General features: G+C 34.4%; 1 protein-coding gene across 1 annotated transcript in view; it reads left to right on the forward strand.

Moving 5' to 3' along the window:
* The window catches only part of STT3B (STT3 oligosaccharyltransferase complex catalytic subunit B), a 98,942-nt gene that overhangs the window by 51,963 nt on the left and 26,648 nt on the right, over positions 1–20,331 (forward strand). The window contains exons 3-5 of the mRNA XM_029242066.1: positions 2,242–2,529; positions 16,189–16,254; positions 17,877–17,976. Coding sequence (XP_029097899.1) covers positions 2,242–2,529; positions 16,189–16,254; positions 17,877–17,976 — 454 coding nt within the window. The remainder of the gene's footprint in view (positions 1–2,241; positions 2,530–16,188; positions 16,255–17,876; positions 17,977–20,331) is intronic.

Raw genomic sequence — 20,331 nt, forward strand, 5'->3', positions numbered from 1 at the left:
TTGAGACATGATTTGCGGCCTAAGATATAGCCATCTTTTATAAATGTTCCCTCTGTGTTTGGAAAGGAATATGCTCCATGGTAGTCAGATGTTGTGTTTATAATCTGTGTTTATAATTTGGATTACCTCATACTAGCCACCATTTCTGACAAGTGGATCTCTTGTCACACATTAAGTTCTTTGATGTAAACAGAGATAAAGATATAGGAGAATAGTCATGAATTAGGGTGAATTAGAAAGGTATTGAATGGTGAGAGATGTAGTAGATGGCTGTATCTGTACTTCTTGTGGGGTGAATGCTATCATATACTTCATTGTACTAGTCTTTGATTACTATAGTTTGTTTCCTGGTGTGTTTATAAATTTTTACCTTGAATTCACCCTCAATGAAGGCTTGTTTTCTGAGACTCCTGGTGTCTTGGTATTTGGGACCATCCTTAAAATAATCTTTCTCATTTGTCTTTGCTGGAGCCCTTAGAGGTCTTACTGCTTTTAGGACAGTTTTTAGAGGTTATTTCTCAGCTTGAGGTTTTTTATACATGAAGTTGTTACAAATGTGGAACCCATATTCACCCATGTGATGAATGAGTTTCTTATTTCTTGTTTTGTTTCTATTCAAAGCTTTGGAAGTAAGGCAAGAATTCCTTACTGTTTCCCTTGATGGATGGGTAGAACTTGTCTAGTCTAGTTTCATAAACGGGCCCTGGCTTTGTGCTGGGAATTAGGCCTTTTCTTTGATCCCTGTGGTGAGTAGTAACTACCCCCCAACCTCGAGTATCTATATATCAAGCCTGCTTTGTTTTTGTTTTTTCTCTTTTTAGATTCCAACGACATCAGTACCTAGTTTGAATTTCTTCTTTATGTTTGGAACCTGGAGGGTTCCCTTCCTTTTGAGCTTAAATATGCCTTTTTTGTTGTTGGGTGGTTTTATTTGTTTGTTTAGAGTTTTTTGGTCCTTTTATCTAGTACTTATACATATTTTGGCTGTATTTCATATGTCAGTTCAGTCTGCCATATTTAGAGTATTTTCAAATTCATTTCCATTTTCTTTGAATATTGCTAACAAAATCATACACTGAGGCCTGGTATCGTATACGAAATGGAACAAAATTTTGATTTTTAAGAATGGTGATGATTGCCATACTTTTTGAAAACCCCTTCCATTATCCCATTCGCCTTCTGTACCTTCTATCAAGCATTCATTTTGTGTCAATCATTGTTCTCTGGATGCTGGGGAAATTTTTCTTGCTATTCTGGAGCTTATATTCTTGTGAGGGTGTTTAGTTAATAGACAATAAATAAGTAAAATAAATAGTATGTGAAATGGTGATAAGTGCTATGGAGAAAAAGCAAGGGAGTTGGGTTAAAGACCATGGGGAGTTCGCAAGTTTAAATAGGATAGCTAGGAAAGGAAATTTATAACATTCTTTCTAGTTTCAGTGATGGAAAAAGAAAAAGAATCTTTTAGGATTTAGATAAGGATGGAAATATAAATACACATTTTAATCACTGAAGAAGAGCCCAGAATTAATGTCCTATTTCTTGTTCTTTGAATCCTCTTAATGTTTTATGTTCTCTTTTAGAGGGAGGGTGAAGAATATAACTGTTAACTGGCCTATTCTAGTTTATTATTTCCTTTCTATCCTTAAATATTTAAAGAAGTGTAAAAAGGTCTAACCTTCCAGGAGTCTGAAAATATTATATCTGAATTCACCACCTAACTAGTCCTTCTTTTCCTAGCTAGAATTGTTTACTTTCCAAATCTTGACTTTGAAAGAAGGGAAAAATCATTTATAAATACCACTTAAATAATATTGCACATAACTTTCTTTCATCTTCCGTCCTTTTCTCAGTCCCTTGAACACAAGTATAGGCAATGTTGGAGCACATTAAAACTCCAAACTTAAGGATATGTTAGATTAGGACCCTTGTTTTATAGTGAAAAGATAAGTGGGATCAATAAGAAAGTTACCTAGTTTTTCATTGTTAAACCTCTTCACTTTTAATCATTCATTCAATATGATCTTTCTTTTGCTTAAATATGTATCTCTGAATATCAGATTTTTATTTGTATCTAATCCAAAAGAACATTTAATTTTGTAATGTGTGAAGGCAAACTATTGTAAGAGCTTATTCTCAAACTTACTATAAACAATATGTAATAATAAAGAAAGCTTATGTTAGTGTTTTCAGCTACCTCATTTTATATGTAATTAAATTGTCCTCTTTTTTTCTTCCTAGGTTTACCCAGGGTTGATGATAACAGCTGGCCTTATCCATTGGATTTTAAATACACTGAACATAACAGTTCACATAAGAGATGTATGTGTGTTCCTTGCACCAACTTTTAGCGGCCTTACATCTATATCTACTTTCCTGCTTACCAGAGAACTTTGGAACCAAGGAGCAGGACTTTTAGCTGCTTGTTTTATTGCTATTGTACCAGGTTACATTTCTCGGTCAGTAGCTGGATCCTTTGATAATGAAGGCATTGCTATTTTTGCACTTCAGTTTACATATTACTTGTGGGTAAGTAAAACTTAATGTTTTGTTATCGTTAATACCCATGAACTTCCTGCTGAAATGCTGTTGTGCAGCATTTGTCTTTTATCAATTATAGTTGTATACAGAGAACTCTGTTACCGTTTGTAACAAGTAAGTCATAGCTCCAATAAAGAGGCTATCAAAAAATAAGCTGTTGATTTTTGTTTCTTTTGTAAGGGAGAGAGGAGTCAAATACTTAAGAAAATGAAATGTGGTTCAGTGGCTTAGGATATTGAATTATTTTTGCGAAACTTGTATTATTTTACTGTTGCCAAGTTATTTCTTCCTTCCCAATCTGTATACCTTCTGTTTCCTTTTCTTGTGTTACTGTATTAGCTACTAATTCCAGTATGATGTTGAAAAGGAGTAGTGAGAGGAAACATCCTTGCCTTGTAGGTAATATTTATCAAGTTGAAGAAGTTCCACTCTATTTCTGTCAATAGTTTGCTGAGAGATTTTATCATGAATGGATGTTGGATTTTGTCGAATGCTTTTTCTCTATCTATTGATACACAGTTAACCCTTGAACAACACGGGTTTGAACTCTGCAGGTCCACTTATACACAGGTTTGTTTTTCAGTAAATACATACTACAGTACTACATGATCCAAGGTTGGTTGAATCCATAGATGTGGAACCACAGATTATGTAGGGCCTACTGTCAAGTTATATGTGGATTTTTGATACCAAGTGGGGGTGAGGGGGTCACTGCCCCAACCCCTGCCTTGTTCAAGGGTCAACTGTAGTTACATGATATATTTCCTTTGACTTTTTGATGTCATGAATTACATTAATTGATTTTCACATGTTGAGCCACTATGTCATACCTGGAATAAATCTCACTTGGTCATGATATTGATATATAATTCTTATAATACGTTGTTAGACTTGATTTCTTAATGTCTTGTTGAGGATTTTTGCATCCATGTTAATGAGAGAGATCTTGGTCTATAGTTTTCTTTTCTTGTAATGTCTTTGATTTTGGCGTTAGGACAATGCTGGCCTTGTAGAATGAGTTAAGAAGTATTCCCTCTACTTCTGTTTGCTGAAAGAGGTTGTAGAGTATTGCTTTTTTTTTTTTTTTAATGTTTGGTAGAATTCACGAGTGAACCCACCTTGGCCTGGTGCTTTCTGTTTTGGAAGGTTATTAATTATTGATTGATTCCATTTCTTTAATAGAGCGCTATTCAGATTGTCTATTTCTTCTTGTTTGAGTTTTGGGAGATTTCTTTCACAGAATTGGTCCATTTCATTTAGGTTATCAAGTTTGTGCACATAGAGTTGTTTATTGTATTCCTTTATTATCCTTTTAATACATGTCCGTGGGATCTGTAGTGATGGTCCTTCTTTTATTTCCAATATTAGTATTTGTGTCTTCCTTTTTTCTTAGCCTGGCTTAGAGGCGTATTGATTTTTGTTCATCTTCCAAAGAACCAGTTTGTGGTTTCATTGATTTTTCTCTATAAATTTCCTGTTTTCAACTTCATTGATTTCTGCCCTGATTCTTATTTCTTTTCTTCTGCTTCCTTTGGATTTAAATTGCCCTTCTTTTTCTAGTTTCCTAAGGTGAAAACTTAGATAATTGTCTTAGATCTATCTTTTCTGTATATGCATTCAGTGCTGTAAATTTCCCTATGAGCACTGCTTTCTCTACATCCCACAAATTTTGGTAAGTTGTATTTTCATTTTAATTTAGTTAACAATATTTAAAAATTTTTCTCGAGTTTTTTTATTTGACCCATATATTTGCTTAAAGGTATGTTGTTTAATCCCCATTTATTTTGAGATTTTCCAGTTAATTTTCTGTTACTGATTTTTAGTTTAATTCCATTGTGGGCTGAGAGCAACACCTTACATGATTTTTATTCTTTCACATTTGTTAAGATGTGTTTCATGGCCCAGATGTGGTTTACTTTGGTGAATGTTCCATGTAGGCTTGAGAAGAATATGTATTCTGCTGTCCTTGGATGAAATCGAGTTTAGATGTCCATTATATCCAATATCCAGTTGATTGGTGGTGGTGTTGAGTTTCATGATTTTCTTAAATCATGAAAATCTTACTGATTTTCTGCCTGCTGGATTCATCCATCTCGGGGGGCGGTTTAAGTCTCCATTTATGGTAGTGGATTCATCCATTTACCCTCGTGGCTCTATCAGTATTTCCTCATGTAGTTTGACACTTTGTTGTTAGGCACATGCACTTTAAGGATTATGTCGTCTTTGAGAATTAATCCTTTTGTCATTGTGTAATGCCCTTGTTTATCTCTGATCACTTCTTTGCTTTGAGGTCGGCTCTGTCTGAGATAATATTGCTACTCTTGCATTCTTTTGATTAGTGTTAGCTTGGTATATTTTTTGCCATCTATTTATTTTAAAACTGTATGAATCTTTATATTTAAAGTGGGTTTCTTGTAGACAACATATAGTTGGGTCTTGGATTTTGATCCACCCTGACAATTTGTTTTTTTAAGTTGTGCATTTAGACCATTGACGTTCAAATGGCTGTTATTAGTTGGATTAATATTTACCATATATGTTACTGTCTTCTAGTTGGAACTCTTTAGTTCTTTGTTTTATTTTTGTTCTATACTCTTTTTTTTTTCTACCTTTTGTCGTTTTGTTTTTGTTTTTGTTTTTGCAGTACGCGGGCCTCTCCCTGCTGTGGCCTCTCCCGCTGCGGAGCACAGGCTCCGGACGTGCAGGCCCAGCGACCATGGCTCACAGGCCCAGCCACTCCGCAGCACGTGGGATCCCCCCAGACTGGGGCACGAACCTGCGTCCCCTGCCCCGGCAGGCAGACTCTCAACTACCGCGCCACCAGGGAAGCCCCCCTTTTGTTGTTTTAACTGAGCATTTTATATGTTCAATTTTCTCTCTTTTTCTGGCATATTAGTTATACTTTGTTTTATAACTTTTTAGCGGTTGCCATAGAGTTTGCAACATACATTTACAGCTAATCCAAGTTCACTTTCAAAGAATACTATACAGGCATATCTCATTTTATTGTACTTCACAGATACTGCTTTTTTAGAAATTGAAGGTTTGTGGCAACCCTGCATCAAACAAGTCTGTCAGTGCCGTTTATCCAACAGTATTTTCTCACTCTGTGTCTCTGTCACATTTTGGTATTTCTCACAATGTTTCAAACTTTTTCATTATTATATTTGTTATGGTGATCTGTGATCAGAGATCTTTGATGTTACTATTGCAAAAAGATTACAGCTCACTAAAGGCCCAGATGATGGTTAGCATTTTTTAGCAATGAAGTACTCTTTAGTTAAAGTATATGTGTTGGTTTTTTAAAGCATGATGTACTCTTTTTGTTTAATTTATTAATTTATTTATTTTTGGCTGCGTTGGGTCTTTGTTGCTGCGCGCGGGCTTCCTCTAGTTGCAGCGTGTGGGGGCTACTCTTCGTTGTGGTGCGCGGGCTTCTCATTGCGGTGGCTTCTCTTGTTGCGGAGCATGGGCTCTAGGTGTGTGGGCTCCAGTAGTTGTGGCTCATGGGCCCAGCTGCTTCACGGCATGTGGGATCTTCCCGGACCGGGGCACGAACCCGCGTCCCCTGCATTGGCAGGCGGACTCTCAACCACTGTGCCACCAGGGAAGCCCCATAATGTACTCTTAATAGACTACAATTTAGTGTAAACATAGCTTTTATATGCCCTGGGAAACAAATTCGTGTGACTTGCTTTACTGCAATATTCACTTTATTGTGGTGGTCTGAAACCAAACCCACAATATCTCTGAGGTCTGTCTGTATGACTTTATAGGCAGTGAGTACCTTATAATAACAAAATAATCCTAATTCCTCCCTCTTGTCCCTTGTATCATAACTTGTCACTCATTTCACTTTTATATGAGCATACATAATAGAATACATTGTTGGTATTATTATTTTCAACAGACTTATCTGTTTGATATATTAAGAATAAGAAAAGTAAAAGTTTTTAATTTACCTTTACTTCATCTTTGATGCCTTCCTTTCTTCATGTAGATCTAAGATCCTGACCTATGTTATTTTCCTTCTTGTTAAAGAACTTTTAGCATTTATTGTAAGGCAAATCTGTCAACAAATTCCCTCAATTTTTGTTTGTCTGAGAAAGTCTTTATTTCTCCTTTAACTTGGAAGGATAATTTCACAGGGCACAAAATTCTAGATTGGTGGTTTTTTTCTCTCAATACTTTAAATATTTCACTCTTTTTGTCTTGCTTGTATGATTTCTGAGTAGAAGTCATTTAATCCTTATCCTTATTCTTCTATAGGCAAGGTATCTTTTGCTCTGGCTTCTTTCAGGATTTTTTTCTTTATCTTTGATTTTCTGTAGTTTGAAAAAGGTATGCCTAGTTGTGGTTGGTTATTTTGGCATTTGTTGCTGAGTGTTTGAGCTTTCTGGATCTGTAGTTTGATGGCTGACTTTATTGGGAGAAATTATCAGTCATTATCATTTCAAATATTCTGTTCCTTTTTCTCCTCTCCTTCTGGTATTTCTATTACATGTATATTACACCTTTGTTGTTGTTCCACAGACCTTGGATATTCTGTTTTATTTTTTTTCTAGTCTTCATTCTTTTCAGTTTTGGAGGTTTCTATTGATAGAGCCTCTAATTCAGAGATGCTTTCCTCAGCCATGGCCAGTCTATTCATAAACTCAATATAGGCATCCTTCATTTCACCTGTAGCCTCTTTTTTTGGTTTTGTTTTTTGTTTTGTTTTGTTTTTGGTTCTTAGGATTTCCAGCTCTCTGCTTACATTGCCCATTTATTCTTGCATGCTATCTCCTTTATCCATTGGAACTCCTAGCATATTAATCATAGTTTTAAATTCCTGGTCTGATACTTTCAGAATCCTTGCCATATCTGGTTCTGATGCTTCCTCTGTTTCTTTAAATTGTGGTTTTTTGCCTTTTGGTATGCCCTGCAATATTGTCTTCATAGCCAGACATGATACACTTGGTAAAAGGAATTGCTGTGAATAAGCCTTTAGTAATCAGGAGGTAAGGTATAGTCCTATGATTAGGTCTAAGTCTTTTAGTAAGTTGGACTGTGAACTTTACAAATGTTTCTTTTTTCTCTCTCCCCACTTAGGTGGGAAAGGATGGCTAGAGCTGACTGGAGTTATGTATTTCCCTTCCCCAGGTCAGTTAGGCTCTGATAACACCCCAGCAGGTCAGGCTCTGGTTAATAGTTTCTTCTGAGGACAGTCCTTGTTAAGAACAGAATGCCTTTGCATTTTTCAAAATGGTTTCTGTTCCCCTCCCTGTGCCAGAAGCAACAAAGGGATTTTGTTTTTCCATATATTTATTGTGAGAACCCGGTTAAGATCCTCAAGGCATGTCCAGCATAATTGTGGGGACCACCATATGACTTAGTCCACCCTGGAGTTTTTAAGTCTCCACACTGAGACTTAGGTTTTCCTACCCACCTCTCTGCCCCAGTTATTTGCAGTATTGATTCCTGCATGTGTGTCTCTCCGTTGTTGCGAGCAGCAGTTTGTCCTGTGTCTTTCCCTCACTCACAGGTCCAGGAAGAGTTGTTGATTTTTCAGTCTGTTCAGCTTTTTACTTGTTAGGACTGAGTGGTGACGTCCAAGCTCCTTACATGTAGAACCAGAAACCAGAAGTCTATTTATTGCTAAGCTATCTAAACTTAATGTTTTTCCTGCAAGGAAAAGGATGCTCCTTAGTACTAGCTTCAATTTAAACCTTGCATATATTTAATTGTTTTCTTCTTTATTATTTTAGCCTATGTTCATACTTTTTCAGTGTTGGAAATTGCTCCAAATTTTTATTGCTCCAAAATATATGAATACTCATATATTTTTAGGTAGCTAGGTGAATGGTAGCAAAATGGTAGCGTTTTTCTCTTTTGTATTTTACATCTTTTAAAGCTCTTTAGCTTGTGGATATTTTTGCTTTGGCAAGGAATTTCAGAGGAGAATTGTTGCAGTCAATCAACATAGACAGTTGCTTGATCTTGAGTTTAGGAGAGAAGAAAAAAAAGCACCCATGCTGATGAAGATGATGACAAGCAGCAGGATGCTGCTGATGCTGTTGTATTCACCAAAAAATGTTTAAAAACAACTGAGAAAAACCCTTAAAATTTGGAATATCCTTTTGAGGTCTTTTAACTAATACTTAGTATTTAAATTACATATTAAGTATATATCTTGACAGTACATATGAATGGATGGAGCTTGACAGTATAATGCCAAATGGAAAAATAAGATAGAATACATACAGTAATTTTAAATAGTACAGACCATATTGTGTACTGTTTGTTTATACCTATTTGTAATGAAAGTATAAAAATATGGCATTTATCCATATATATCCCAGCTTTGATAGTGGTTACTCCTGAGTATGGGTGGGTGATATTGAGGAAGAAAGTATGAAGGGAGATTCAACTATGTCGGTAAAAAAAAAATTTTTTTTTAAATAAAATCATCCAAAGCAAATATATGATGTATTTGCATTTGGAAGTCTAGATGGCTATTATTCTCTACTCTTCTATATGTTTGAAACATTTTGTAATAAATTTTTTAAATAATATATTCTGTATGTTGGAAATTTAGAAACATAAACTAATGTAAAGAAGCCATCACCCAGGTGTTACTACATTTGCATTTTGTCATATTTTTAAAATTTTGTATGCTTTTATGAAATGCAAAACTGGTATTGCTTATATAGTTTTTTTATTCTTTATATTCTTTTAACATAGCATGAGTCTGAATCATTGCAGGAGTGCCTTAACTGGCATGTTAATTACCTTTCAACATTTTTAAAAATTTCACTGTAAGAAATTGAGACAAAATTCATGTAACATAAATTCACTATTTCAACCATTTTAAAGCATACAGTTCAGTGGCTTTTAGTATCCACTGTGTACCTACAGAACATTTTATCACCCCCTAAAGAAACCTTGTACCTCCCAATTATGCCTTTCCTCCATTAGTTTAATTTCTGTTTGAAGACTTACCTATTCTGGACATTTCATGTAAATAAAACCCGCATTAAAAAAATGTGACCTTTTATGTATGGCTTCATTCCCTTAGCATAATCATTCATATTTTTGACATGTATCAGTACTTACTTTTTGTGGCTGAATAATCCATTGTATGGATAATACCACATTTAAAATTTTTTATTTTATTTTTTTGCGGTACGCGGGCCTCTCACTGTTGTGGCCTCTCCCGTTGGCGGAGCACAGGCTCCGGACGCGCAGGCTCAGCGGCCATGGTGCACGAGCCCAGCCGCTCCGCGGCATGTGGGACCTTCCCAGACCGGGGCACGAACCCGTGTCCCCTGCATCGGCAGGCGGACTCCCAACCACTGCGCCACCAGGGAAACCCAAAACCACATTTTTTAAATTCACCATTAGTTGATGACATTGACTATTATGAATAGTGCTGCTAATGACATTTGTGTACAAGTTTTTATGTGGACATATATTTTCATTTCTCTTCCATATATACCTAAGAGTGGAATTATTGGTTGACATGATAACTTTGTGATTAACTTTCTGGGGAACTGCCAGACTGTTTCCCACAGTGGTTTCCCCATTTTACATTTCCACTGGCAATGTACGAGGGTTTTAATTTCTCCTAATCCTCGCCAATACTTGTTTTTTTTCCTAGTTTTTTTGTTTTACTTGCCTGTTGGTATGAAGTGGTATCTCATGGTTGTTGCTTTTGTTTTTTTGTGTGTTTTTTTAATTGTGATAAAATACATGTAACATAAAATTTACCATCTTAACTATTTGTAAGTGTAGAGTCCAGTGGTGTTAAATAGATCATAATGTTGTGCAGTCACCACCACCATCCATCGCCATAGTTTTTCATCTTGTAAAACTTGAAACTATATCTATTAAACAATAATCCCCCATTTTAACTTTCCCCAGCCCCTGACAACCACCATTCTACTTTCTGTCTCTGTGATTTTGACAGCTCTAAGTATTTCATGTAAGTGGAGTCATACAGTTTTTGTCTTTTTGTGACTGGCTGATTTCACTTAATGTCCTCAAGGTTCATCCATGCTGTGGCATATGTCAGAATTTCCTTCCTTTATTAAGGCTGAAATAATGTTCCATTGTATTTATATACCGCCTTTTGTTTACCCATTCATTTGTTGATGGACACTTTGGTTGCTTCCATGCTTTAGCTGTTACGAGTATGTTGCTATGAACATAGGTATACAGATATCTCTTAAAGACCTTGCTTTTAATTCTTTGGGGTATATACCCGGAAGTGAAATTGCCAGATCATGTGGTAATTCTATTTTCAATTTTTTGAGGAACCACCATATTGTTTTCTGTAGCAGCTGTACTATTTTACATTCTTATTAGCAGTACACAAGGGTTCTAATTTCTTCACATCCACATCAACACTTGTTTGTTTGTTTGTTTTGGATAGTAAGCCGTCTTAACAGGTTTGAGGTGATAGCTCATTGTAGTTTTGATTTGCATTTCTCTAGTGATCAGTGAGGTTGAGCATCTTTTCATGTGGTTAATGGCCATTTGTGTATCTTTGGAGAAATGTTTACTCAAATCCCTTGCCCAGTTTTGAATTGGATTTTTTGGTTTTTGGTTGATGAGTTTTAGGAGTTCTCAATATACTCTCAATAGTAATCCTTTATAAGTTACATGATTTTCAAATGTTTTCTCCCATTCTATGGATTGCCTTTTTCACTCTGTTAATATTGTCTTTGAGTCACAAAATTTTTAATTTTTCATGAAGTCCAGTTTGTCTATTTTTTCTTTTATTGCTGTGCCTTTGGTGTCATATCCAAGAGATCATTGCCAAATCTAATGGCATGAAGCTTTTGCCCTGTGTTTTCTTCTAAGAGTTTTGTAGTTTTAGGTCTAACATTTAGGTGTATTTGAGTTAGTTTTTGTATATGCTGTTAGGTAAGGGTCCAACTTCATTATTTTGCACATTGATATCTAGTTTCCCCAGCACTGTTTGCTGAAGGGACTGTCCTTTCCCCATTGAGAGGACTTGGCACCCTTATTGAAAATCATTTGACCATATATGCAAAGGTTTATTTCTGGGTTCTTTATTTTGTTCCATTGGTCTGTGTGTATTATATGTATGTCTTTATGCCAGCACCACACTGTTTCATTACTTTAGCTTTGTAGTAAGTTTTAAAATCAAGAAGTGTTTGTCCTCTGTCTTTGTTGTTCTTTTCGGGATTCTTTTGGCTATTAGTGGTCCCTTGAGATTCCATATGAATTTTAGGGTGGGTTTTTTACTTCTGCAAAGAAAAAAAAATCATTGGATTTTGATATGGATTGCATTGACTCTGTAGATCACTTTGGGTAGTATTGTCATCCTCCCGTCCATGAATGACCATGAGACGTTTCCATTTGTTTATGTTTTCTTTAAACAATGTTTTACAGTTTTCATCATACAAGTCTTTTACTTCATTAGTTAACTTGTATTTTATTCTTTTTGATGCTATTGGAAATTTTTTTGTAATTTCCTTTTTGCATTGTTCATTGTTAGAGTATAGAAATGCAACTGATTTTTGTGTGTTGACTTTCTATCTTGCTCTTTTGCTGAGTTCATTTATTAGCTCTAACAGTTTTTTGTGTATGTGGAATCTAGTGCTTTCTCCCTATGAGATCATATCTGCGAACAGGGGTGATGTTACGTCTTCCTTTCCAATTTGGATGCCTTATATTTGTTTTTCTTGCTTAATTGCTCTGGCTAGAACTTCAAGTACTATGTTGAATAGAGGTGGTGAAAGTAGGCATCCTTGTCTTGTTCCTGATCATAGAGGGAAAACTTCCGTCTTTCACCATTGAATATGTTTGCTATGGGTTTTTCATATATGGCTTTTGTTATATATTAACATGTAATACATGTTATTAAGTATGTAATATATTTTATACTATATACTAGTGCGTAGTATTTTGTATATTAATGTTATTTATACATTTTTTATACATGATATCTCTCAGTTGGATGAAGGTATTCCTCTAATTGGACTCCTCAGGGAAGGCCCATGAGTATCATATTCCTGAAGTCCTCGCATGTTTAAATCTGTTTTTTATAGTGTCATTTATGAGAGTTTGGCTAGATAGAAAGATCTGGGTCATTTGTTCTTTACTTGAATTTCTTGGAATTGTTGTACTATCATCATTTTGCTTGTTATTGTCAAGAACCTAATTTTATGTGTTTCATAACAAACATGATCTTTTTATCCTGAAGTAATAATTAGTTTTTTCTCTATAGCATTGAAGTCTAATGAATTTCCTAGGATATATCCCAAAGTTGACACTTCTGGTAATGGTGACTCCTTTCAACATGTATATTGATAATTTTTATTTCTGGAAAGTTGTCTTTGATTATAGTTTCAAATATTAGTTTGTTTCACTGTTTTGTTTTTCTTGGATCTTCTTCCTGTTTGTTTGAATTCCAGTTCTATCACTCAGGGTTGTTTAAACCTCCCGAATATCTATTTCATCAACTATAAAATGGAAGTAATAATAGTACCTACCTCATATGGTTTAAATAAGTTAATGCATGTAAAGGTATAGAACATTGTAGGAACACAGAAAGTGATGAGTACATGTTTGTTATTACTTCTGTTGTTACTGTCACCAAAAACAGAGCTAATGCAGATAGAATAGTACTTAGAACAATACTTACTACCATATTGCCTCCTATAGTTGTGGGGTTTTTTTTTTTTTTTAAGTTTCCTCCTGTGCCTTTGTAATCAATCTTCTCCTTAACCCGTATTACTTGCAACCACAGATCTGATTTCTGTCTGTATGTCTCTGGGAGTTTCTTTTCCAGAATGCCATGTTATAGAAGCAGATAGTATGGGGTAGCCCTTTGTGTCTGACTTACTTCATGTAGCATAATACTTCTGAGAGTCATCTATGTTGTTGCATGTTTTAGTAGTTTGTTACATTTTATTGCTGAGTAATATTCTGTTGTATGGATGTGCTATAATTTATTTTGTTTTCCAACTTTTGGTAATTATGAATAAAGAGGCTATAAATATTTGCATACAGTTCTTCATATGGACACAAATTAGTATTTCTCTTGAATAAATGCCTAGGTGTGGGATTGCTGGTTTGTAAAATAACTACATGTTTAATTTTATTAAAAGCTGCCAAATGGTTTTTGCAAGTGACTATCATTTTGCATTCCCTTCATCAGAGTATGAAGAGTTGCATTTATTTTGTTTGCATCACCAGCACATAGTTTGTTCAGATTTAACAGTTTTGTAGTGGTATCTCATGGTTTTAACTTACTTTTCCCCAATGACTAATATTATCTTTTCATGTACTTATTTCCCATTCCTTTTCTTCTTTGGTGAAATGTCTGTTCATATCTTTTGCCTATGTTTTGGTTGGGCTGTTCGGCTTTTTATTACTGAGTTGTAAGAGTTCTTTATATATTCTGGAAATAAGTCGTTTATCAGATAGATGTGTGTTTTGCAAACATTTTCTCCCAGTATGTGGCTTGTCTTTATTTTTTTAACATATCTTTCTAAGTAGAAATTTTTAGTTTTGATCAAGTCTACTTTACCATTTTCTCTTTTATGGATCTTGCTTTTGGTGTGTCATCTAAGAAATCTTAGCCTACCCCAAAGTTACAAACATTTTCTCATGTTTTTACTTCTAGAAACTCAATAGTTTTAGGTTTTACATTAAGATCTGTTATCTGTTTCAAGTTGATTATGGTCTGTGGTGCAGGAAAAGGGCTGAGGTTCTCTTTGGGGAGGATATTGATATCCCGTCATTCGGACATCATTGTTGAAAAGACTCTCCTTTCTCCACTGAATTACTCACCTTGATAGCCTTGTCAGAATAGGTTGACTGTATACACGTCAGTCTATTTTGGGATTCTTCTGTTTTATTGAGATCTCTATATATCTATCACCATGTTGTCTTGAAATCAGGTAGCGTGAGTGATTTAACTTTGTTCCTCTTTTTCATAATTATTTTGGCTGTTTCTAGTCCTTTGCTTCATATAAATTTTAAATTGGCTTATCAACATCTACCCCAATGAGTTGGGATTTCTACTTTTATTGGGAGTACATTAAATCTATACATAGTTTGGGGAGAATTGTTATCTTAACAATATGGAGTCTTCTGATGCATGAACATGGTTATCTCTTCATTATTTTATTTCTCAGTTTTGGCTTTAATTTTTCTAGATTATAAATTAGTCATTTGAGATCATCTCTTCTAATATAAGCACTTAAAGGTAGAAGTTTCCCTCTAAGCACTGTTTTAGCTGCACTGCACAGACTTTTTTTGAGAAATAATATTTGCATACCATAAAATTTACCCTTTTAAAGTATACAATTCAGTGGCTTTTAGTTTATGAATAAAGTTATAACACAAATTCCAGGGTTGTAATTTTCTCACTTTTAAATTTTTCAATATTTTAATATACTCCCTCCCCTATTCACATCTTAGAATAGGACCCACCTTGTTATTTGACCCTGTTCAAAGGTAAACCTTTTCAAAGTTGGCATGGTTTGGGGGAGGAGATTGGAGTGTATTTTGTCACACATGTGCACTGTAACATTGAATTCAAAGCAGTGTTTCATAGTCTGTTAGAAGTCTTTTACAGCTCTAAGTGCTGTAAAACTACGAGTGTTTTCTCTTTTCTTCCTCTCTCCCTCCCTTCCTTTTTTGTTTGTTTGTTTGTTTTACAATTTCCCCAAAGATTGGACGTCACTTGTAGTTTGTTTTAATGTACTAACAGAAATAGAAGCCCATTTTGAAAGTAAAGAATTCCTTGAAATAAGCTCTATAGAAAGCATACTGTTAAATTTGAACATGGAGGTAACTCTTTTAATACAGAATTACCTATAATGTTTAGTACAGAATTACCTATAATGGGACTTACATCTATCATTTCTTACTCAGTTCATCTTAAAGATGGCCCTTTGCTCTTGGCATAAGTATTTAGAGCTTGTGTTTCTAGAATTTTAAATTCTGTTTTCTGAAGGTGCTAATATATTTTGATTTTTCAAATGAGCATGTAAACTCTTTGATTAGTTTTTTTAAGACAATATAGATTTGTCAACTTTTTGAACCTTCATTTATTGCACGTTGTCTTTCCAGTTCAGAGTAATTGAGAGTTTTACTGACATATCATTAGGCCTTCTAGAAATTTTAAGAATATAAATTTATTGAAGATATTATGGTATCTGAAAATTTCTAGGTAATGATAAGTTTTCAAAAATGGATGCTCATAATTGATATATAGATGATCACATTCAGATGAAGAAAAACTACAGATTAAGGTGTTATGTCTAAGCAGACCTACCATATAAAAATGTAGACTTACTGAACAAATTTATTCTTTAGTTAAAAATTAGTTAAAAATCTTAATTTGTTGAAAAATAGAAGTTGTTCCTTTTAAGATGATTCTTTTTACTAAAAACTATATAACTAAAAAAAAAAAAAATCAAAGCTATTCCTAAAATGTCTGACTACTGTCCAGTGTTATAAATGTAATATATATTAAGTGGATCCAAGTATCTGTATAACCTCATTACTCTTTTTTAAAAATAATCTTTGCTTTTTGTAATACAAGTTTACTAAACATTTAACCTTTTTTCATTCAGCAGGAACATTTATAAACTTTATTATATCAGTTGCTTGTTTGTTTTTTAGGTAAAATCTGTAAAAACTGGGTCAGTTTTTTGGACGATGTGCTGCTGCTTGTCATATTTCTATATGGTAAGATTTCATGTTTGAAACTACATGAGGGCAAACAAGTCTTTGGCAGCTGGATCAGTGACTCTTCATCATTCCCTTCTCAGCCAGGGCTACTTCCCCACTTCGTTTCTCCTGCAGTCTTTAAGATCTTTTGTTTAATGTATTCTCTTTCCTTACTACCACTCTCTTCCCTACTCCCACCTTCAGGGCCTGGTATGGACTTTTGCTTTAGTGGGGAGGGTTAATACTCAACCCCTCAAACGTAATACTTGCAGCAAGTGAAACAAAAACTTTTCTTTCGAATGTACAACTTTTCCTAAATAATGATCACATTCTCTAGGTTAACCTGTAAACTACTTAACATAGTTTTTTTCAACAGATTACTTAAAATTGGGGTTCAGTATTACCTCTTTAATCTCCTGCCTTTCTTTCCCACACCACAGCCTATATAGTAGCCTTATGCTGAAAATTAATGATAATCTTAAGTAACTTTTTTTGTTTCTTAAACAAATGTCATGGAATTTGTGCTTCCATATTATCCATGCCCCTTTTAAAGTGGTTAAAGGTTAGGGCACATTCTGTGCAGTTGTACACAATAATAGCAAACCCATTCTTTCAAGTTTAGACTGAAATTTTGGAAATAACCAGAAGTCCTTCAGGTAGAACTGGAACTCAACCAAAGTAATGTTGTCTCTGGTGAAAAATAGCATATGACTGAAGCAGTAAACTGGTGTTCTTATATGAACTGTAAACTGAAGACTGTTTCTTATAAATTGTTCTTCTACGTTTTAGACAAGGGCAGCATTGTTAGAACATGTATGTTAACATATAGTCTCCTAAGGTGACTGTTGGTACAGATGGTTCTCTTAAGCTTTTAATTATTAGAGAACATGCAAGAACTTTGATCTTGACAGACCTTATTGCCTGTTACTGAATGTACTTAATAAATTCTATTGGTTTGGAATAAACATTATCTTTAGAACCTTTATTGATTTAGACCAGAACATAACATACTCAATTGTCTGGTAAATAGAATTATTCTAATTTTGTGCTACAGGCTAAACATTAAACTGGGATCTTGATTTGTATCCACTGGTAGGAAGAAATTTATACCCAAGGTAGCACCTTTTGTCTTGAGGATCACAAAGCACATCCAGATCATCTGAGTATTCCTTTTAGTTGTTGACTAATGCTAACATCCATTGTTCTTATTCTTAGTGAAGTTTCTTGCAATGTATTTATCATCAAAAATGGAGGGAGTAAAAGGGTTTTTTTTCTTTAAAAAATTGATGATCTATATTCTAAAAGTCTATCTCCGTGACAGTCTTTTTATTGCCAATTCACAAATTATATTGTTCTCAGTGTTCTTATAAGTTTAATTTAATTTGACCATTTCTCCAGTGAATATATAAAAGTGTATTGGATTTATGGTATTGTGTTGTTTTACTTATCAATAAAAATAAAGAAAAATAGGTTATTTGTAGGTTACAAATCCATTTTTAAGCATCTCAAAATTGCTAAAAATCCTAGTGTTTATATTTGCTTATTATATGTTTAGATTGTCATGACATGTCATCACAAAACTTATCTATTTTAAAAAGCAAATATATAAATTATTTAACTTAGCATTTCTTTACTCATAGGTCTCTGCTTGGGGTGGTTATGTGTTTATTATCAACCTTATTCCACTGCATGTTTTTGTGTTGTTACTAATGCAGAGATACAGCAAAAGAGTCTACATAGGTAAGTGGTTTGACTTCTGATAGCTGTCAACTTCTAAGAGGTGTTTCATATACGTTCTTTTCATTGAACAGACATTTCTGTTAGGTTAGTATTATTCATGAGGAGGTAAAAATAATTTTAGAGTTATTTTGCTTTTTGTATTAATAAGGAGGGTCAGGCATTTTTACTAAGTGTGTTGTTACCAACTTTCCCTTAATGAGTTTTTGTCGAAATTAGTCTAGATTTAATATTTGTCAACCTTTTTTGTTAATTCGGGGGAATGGGCATTTCTATCATTCACATATACATATTATTCAAATTCAGCTTACTGTAAGAGATTAAGGATCCTTAACAGTTTAATAAACTTTTGAAAGCTCTTTCTGTATAATATACAACAGACTGTCTTAGTCCATTAGAGCTGCTGTAACAAAATACCAGAGACTGAGTAGTTTATAAACAATAGAAATTTATTTCTCAGCTTTGGAGGCTAAAAAATCCAAAATCAGGGCACCAGAATGTTCACATTCTTGTAAGTGCTGTTTTCCTGTTCCACAGCTGGTACCTTCTTTGTCCCCACCTGGTAGAAGGAATGAGCAAGCTCTCTGGGGCCTCTTTTAAAAGGGTACTGCTCCCTTGGAGCCCTCATTACCTAATCACCTCCCAAAGGCTACCTCCTAATACCATTTCCTTGGGCATTAGGTTTTCAACATTGAATTCTGGGGAGAAACAAACATTCGGACCAGAGTAGAGACTCAGTATTTTCTCTACACGATTTTAATTTGCTCTACAGGTTTTAAAACATATCTTTTGAATAAGATGCTTAGTAATAGATGATGTCTCAAATCTTAGAGCTCATTTTCTATGAGAGAGACAGAACTTTTATGGGTTGAATTAATCACAGAGAAGTTATGATCTGAAACCAGTGTCTTAGTAAAATAATATAATTCCATTATTATAATGTTGGAAAACAGTAACAAAAAGATATAAATCTTATTTACTTGATTAAAAAACATAGTAGTTTGGCAATTTCTCAAAAATTTAATCATAGAGTTACCATGTGACCCACAATTCCACTCCTAGGTATGTACCTAAGAGAATTGAAAATATATATTTACTTTGTAACTGCTTAGGATGTGTCTGTATGAACTGTGTACTATATGCTTCTGTTATAGTCCTTACAATATTTTATTGTCTTATTTTCTGTAACAATTTTCCATGGATTCTTTGGGCTTAAGGTATATTAAAAAGGAAACTGTGACTCTGGGACTTCCCTGGTGACCCAGTGGTTAAGAATTCGCCTGCCGATGCAGGGGACACAGGTTCAATCCCATGTGCCACGGAGCAACTAAGCCAGTGGGCCACAACTAAAAAAAAAAAAAAAGAAAAGAAAAGAAAAAAATATATATTTACAGGAAAACTTGTACTGTAACATTTATAGCAGCATTGATTATTCATGATAGCCAAAAAGTGAAGACAAACCAATGTCCATCAACTGATGAATGGATAAAGTGTGGTATATCCATGCAATGGGATATTATTTGGCAATGAAAAGGAATAAAGTACTGATAACATGCTACATCATGAGCCTTGAAAACATTGTGCTAAGTAAAATAAGCCAGACACAAAAGGCCATATACTGTAGGATTCTTTTTGTATGAAGTGTCCAGTGCAGGCAAATCCATAAAGACAGCAAGCAGATTAGAGACAGGAAGTTGATTTAGTGGTTGCCAGGGGTCTGGGTAGTAGAGGAGTGACTACTAATGGGTATGGGGTTTCTTTTGGGGGTGAGGAAATGTTCTGGAATTAGACAGTGGTGATAGTTACACAGCTTTGTGAATATAATAAAAACCACTCAATGGTACATTTTAAAAGGATAAGGTTTTTTTTGTTAGTACAAATTATATCAATTTTTAAAAGAGTATATTAATTATATTTATAGCCATTTCAGCATACTTCATAATAATCACCACTGAAATAGTACATCTGTATGTATCAAGTTATTCTTATATAAGCACAAACTGTCCTAAATTCTTCACATGTATTTAACTCATTTAGTCTTCGTAACCACACTGTGAGGATAGGTACTATTACTATCCTCATTTTACAGATGAGGAAACAACAGAAGACATAATTTGCTCAAAATCATGTAGGTAGTAATGGAGCTGAAGCCTGAACTTAGATATTTTGGCTCCATAGCCCGTAATGCAAAAAAATCACTGTAACTGTGTGCCTGCCATGTAAAAACATACCTTACTGGGGAAATATATCAACCTATGATAAATCTCTTTACCCTGAAAACACTGTAAACAATCATTGGAATCCAGAAAAGAAGATGACAGATTAAACAATAACTCTTGGCTTTTTGTTTTGGAACTA

The sequence above is a fragment of the Monodon monoceros genome, unplaced genomic scaffold (genome assembly GCF_005190385.1).
Source record: "Monodon monoceros isolate NGI ecotype Baffin Bay Population unplaced genomic scaffold, NGI_Narwhal_1 Super_Scaffold_3, whole genome shotgun sequence".
Taxonomy (NCBI): domain Eukaryota; kingdom Metazoa; phylum Chordata; class Mammalia; order Artiodactyla; family Monodontidae; genus Monodon; species Monodon monoceros.